We start from the raw sequence: 4,094 nt of genomic DNA on the forward strand, positions 1-4,094 counted from the left end.
CTTATAACATCTTCAACAAAATGAATATAAGGCCCTGAGTCAGCGTTCACATACATCAACTATATTAGCCCGAACCGATTGTCCAACAAAGAAGGATTCTGACAGATCTGCCCTGGGTTCGTCAATTGCCTTGAAAAAGAAAAACCAACAAATTTCAAGAAACAAAATATGCCAACAAACATTTGACAGAAAATGTATAGTAAAAAGCAATCCACCTTGCTTCTTGGGGCGAAGCCAGTCAGACGACCAAGAAAACGGACAAAGCAGCCATTTTCAATCAAGTTACAAACATAACCCTGTATATGATCATCAAAAATAAATGTGAGTTTATTAACGAATTCATCCACACAGAAACTACTATTTAAAAGAGGCAACTACTCACATGAACCACTGAGTTTGGCTGGAGCTGGTTAAATTCCGAAGGAAGCTCTTCAGCTAACTTTATAAGAGAATATTTTGAAGAGAGGGCCAAGTTGTTGCCGTCAATGTCTACATTAAACAAAAAATATTACTCCCTATAATAAGCACGTATCATCAACCACTAAAATAGTTAAATTGCAAAATCATCTCTGCCTTCCTGGAACTAGATGGGTCAATTTGATTAGTTTTAGATACTATACAATGAGAGATGACGCTGAATTAACAATCACTAGGGGAAAGAACTACTCTCATAAAAAGGTTTTTCTCTCTCCGATCCATCAGCATCCACAGAGAGGTAAATAAAAAATCTACCATTGTGAAGTTTAGACAGTCTACCTCCTTTAAATATGTGAAGGATATATACATGAAGAATTTGCAAGAATATTAATAAACATACCTAGTACCAGCAGCTTATCAAGCTCATATCCAGGTCTTAAAAGTGACTTCATTAATTGTGCTTGCTCTACATCACAAAGAGCAACTCAGAAACAGATGAATAAAAGCAAAACCCAAAATGAACGCTTGTGTGGGTGAAAACACATACCATGATGATCAGCTAAATGTTCAGCAGAAATTGTACCCTTGAGAACACCTTTGGATTTAACACGGACAATGACTGCCTGACTAGTTATACTATCAATTATCCCAGATACAATGCTACCTAACTTGATTGAATCGTCTTCAGAAACACTGTCACAAATGATTTACACAAATGTGAGCAACACAAGTTAATGATATTAAGGCAGCCTTAATGGCAAGATGATTATAAGATTAAAAAGGTAAAACCTTGCTGGCTTTATCATCAAACTAAGGGTGATCCTTCGAGAACCATGAGCCGCACTGGTTACTCTACATTTGACAACCTCTCCGACATGAAACACGGAATCTGGATCACTTCCAGGCTCTAAACCAAGTTCAAATCTGCTTAATTAAAGTTAGTATAGCATATTAGTTTAAGACCATCAAAATAGAAAAACTTAACCAAAGCTTTTATGATGGGAAAAAATCATATGTACTATATCACAGAATAAAGAATCCAGAACTGAAAATATAACTTTATCATCAGAGCAGTTGACAATGTTGGTTCAGTTCCCCATGTAGGGCAACGGTAGTTGAATTACAACAAAAGAGAGTAGCAATGACCTGGGAACAAATCCTTGCACTCCATTATAAAAGCGAACAAAGCATCCATGCTTTTCAATCTTTGTTATCCAGCCATGCGTCACTAGACCTTCAGTTGCATCAGTGTAAGAACCCAAAATTGGAAGTTTCGACTTCACCTGAAAAGAATAAACATTTCATCTTTACTGCATGAGAACAGAGTTAAAACGTTAACAACCAGAGTTGTTAATAGCAATAAAGTTTATCCACTCCTGACCTCCAAAAAAGATACAAGTTTGAGACTAAATTCCCTCTATATATTTTCATCTATAGATAAGTGAAAATGCTTGATAAAGAAAAAACTTATATTTCATTTCCAACCATTTTTAAAACTTAATAAAGTGAAACCTAGAATCAGCAGATGAAAATAAAATAAGAAATTATATAAAAACGAGATGCAATTATTGAATATATCATAGAAATTATTTGGAAACGTATAAGCGTCCTCTAAACCAACAAAACTAGACCTCAAGGAATATGAAAATAAGCTAACAAAGTCAGATTCATTATCGTAAGAAAACTTACAAGAGTTTTTTTGTAGGTAACAGTTATTCTCTTTGACTTGCAGCCAAGCACACGGAATACTAATTCAGCTCCAACCTGGAAAAGAACATCATTCAAAGCTTATGCATGCTCAACAATATTGAAAATTAATCATGTACGATCAATGTAACATTGTAACCAACCTTGAATTTTTTCCTCGGCTTCGTAACTTCAAACTCAGACATATGCCGAAGTGGGCACATCGCTTTGAGACCACCGGGAAATTGCACAATGGCACCAAATGAATCAACAGATATGACTTTGGCCTTTGTCACCATACCAGGCTTGACATCTGAGTGGGAGAAAACTGGACCTTCAAAGGCGCTTTCCTGCTCAATTTAAAAACAACATGAAAAGAAAGAAACAAACAATTGTAAAACAGGAACAAAAACATACACGCACGATGGAGAGAGGTATAAACGTATGATTATGGAACAAACTACTGCCTGTTGGCAATTAGATTGAGGTTGAAATGAATAACTGGAACTAAAGAGCTATCTATTAGCACGCCTGGCAGAAAAAATACCTTTAGAGTCCCTATGGCCAACCCCTCCATCTGCTTAAGGCCGAGTATTCGAACACGGATGTGATTTCCTTCCTTATACTTCTTTTCCAGTTTCTTTACTTCATCTCCTGCGGCATCATATGTCTGCAATTACGGTAAATCTCAGGTTAACAAAGGACATCATAAGCTTAATCTTTTCAAAAATGAGAATAGCCCATTGGACATACGCTAACGTATGCTGGAGTTGATGCAGGCTTAGAAGGAAGTTCCAGAAGAAGGCCTGATTTATCAATACGAACTACTTTTGCTTCGTCGAATATGCCGCCGCTGGAAACATGCTGTAAAGAACCAATACAAATTTTACAAAAGTATTTTTTAGAAAAGAGCAAAGGCGATGAATCAATACAGGTACATCCACGACCACCAAACAGAGATCAATGCTGTCTAAGGTATCAAAGGCGATGAATCAAAATTGTAAGATAGTGGATGGTCATTCTATTCAAGCTTAAGTACGCAAAGGCTGTGGTAATAATCGTCGATCTAAGAAATACTGATGTTATATAATCACTGACCCTTTATTTAAACCTTAAGAGGTAGCTGTCAAACCAAATTTTCTCAGTCATTATATCTTAGTGGAAGCAAACGGAATAAGTAACTTACCAACGGAGGAGCCTTGTTACAAACAAGATGAGGGTTCAATGTTAAACCAACAGCTCTAGATGATGGATCGATAAACAATATTCTAGCATTAACCTGAAAAACATAAGGAGCATTTTATGCAAGTTAATCAAACGTAAAAAAATAAATCTTTCACTAAAGCATATAAAGCAAACTTTCAACAGTAGAGCGAAAGAAATTATTGCAGAATAAAGAGTGTTTAAGCGATATACCAGAACTATAGTAATCAAAGAAATCAAGCTGTGTTAAACATACAAACAGAAGGAATGTATGCATTAAGTACCAGTACTCAACATTCAGAACAATGAGATATATAACTTTGTACCTACAGCGTTAGGTACAAATCCGAATACAGTTTGATCTTAGACAACTGCTTTGAACAAGCCTCCTTTCAACTTAGGACATATAGAATTTGAATCTTGTTCAGTTTGGATTTATTAGATGTATGATATGATTCAAAGTCAATTTTCTAGCCAAAGACGATAGACCCTTAATTTTAATGATTTTCTTATACTGTTTTTGTTTGATTTGATTTGATTTAACCGAACTCAACACCCCTTACCTAGAATCCTTGCAAATAAGCACAAAAATTCTAACTACAGAAAAACAAACATGGAGGTGGGACTACAAGATCTGCAAACTATGATGAGATATATAATAGAAACACGGCATATCGAAAAATCAGAAAAGAGAGACACCAAAATGCATACCGTCTTATTCTGACTATACTCATCCTTCCAGCTTTTGTTAGACAATGGATTTTTTAGATGGAAGAGATCAACCTGCA

At 35.7% G+C, this 4,094-nt stretch overlaps 1 protein-coding gene across 1 annotated transcript in view; it reads right to left on the reverse strand.

The window, feature by feature from the left end:
- LOC104767461 (rRNA biogenesis protein RRP5-like) overlaps window positions 1–4,094 on the reverse strand; it is a 15,220-nt gene that overhangs the window by 7,452 nt on the left and 3,674 nt on the right. Inside the window, exons 8-20 of the mRNA XM_010491485.2 lie at window positions 4,018–4,089; window positions 3,290–3,382; window positions 2,857–2,967; window positions 2,651–2,773; window positions 2,268–2,453; window positions 2,107–2,181; window positions 1,564–1,700; window positions 1,207–1,341; window positions 965–1,110; window positions 818–883; window positions 383–489; window positions 216–296; window positions 55–129 (exon numbers count right to left, since the gene is read on the reverse strand). Coding sequence (XP_010489787.1) covers window positions 55–129; window positions 216–296; window positions 383–489; window positions 818–883; window positions 965–1,110; window positions 1,207–1,341; window positions 1,564–1,700; window positions 2,107–2,181; window positions 2,268–2,453; window positions 2,651–2,773; window positions 2,857–2,967; window positions 3,290–3,382; window positions 4,018–4,089 — 1,407 coding nt within the window. The remainder of the gene's footprint in view (window positions 1–54; window positions 130–215; window positions 297–382; window positions 490–817; window positions 884–964; window positions 1,111–1,206; window positions 1,342–1,563; window positions 1,701–2,106; window positions 2,182–2,267; window positions 2,454–2,650; window positions 2,774–2,856; window positions 2,968–3,289; window positions 3,383–4,017; window positions 4,090–4,094) is intronic.

Source organism: Camelina sativa, chromosome 19, assembly GCF_000633955.1.
Source record: "Camelina sativa cultivar DH55 chromosome 19, Cs, whole genome shotgun sequence".
In the NCBI taxonomy this organism is placed as follows: domain Eukaryota; kingdom Viridiplantae; phylum Streptophyta; class Magnoliopsida; order Brassicales; family Brassicaceae; genus Camelina; species Camelina sativa.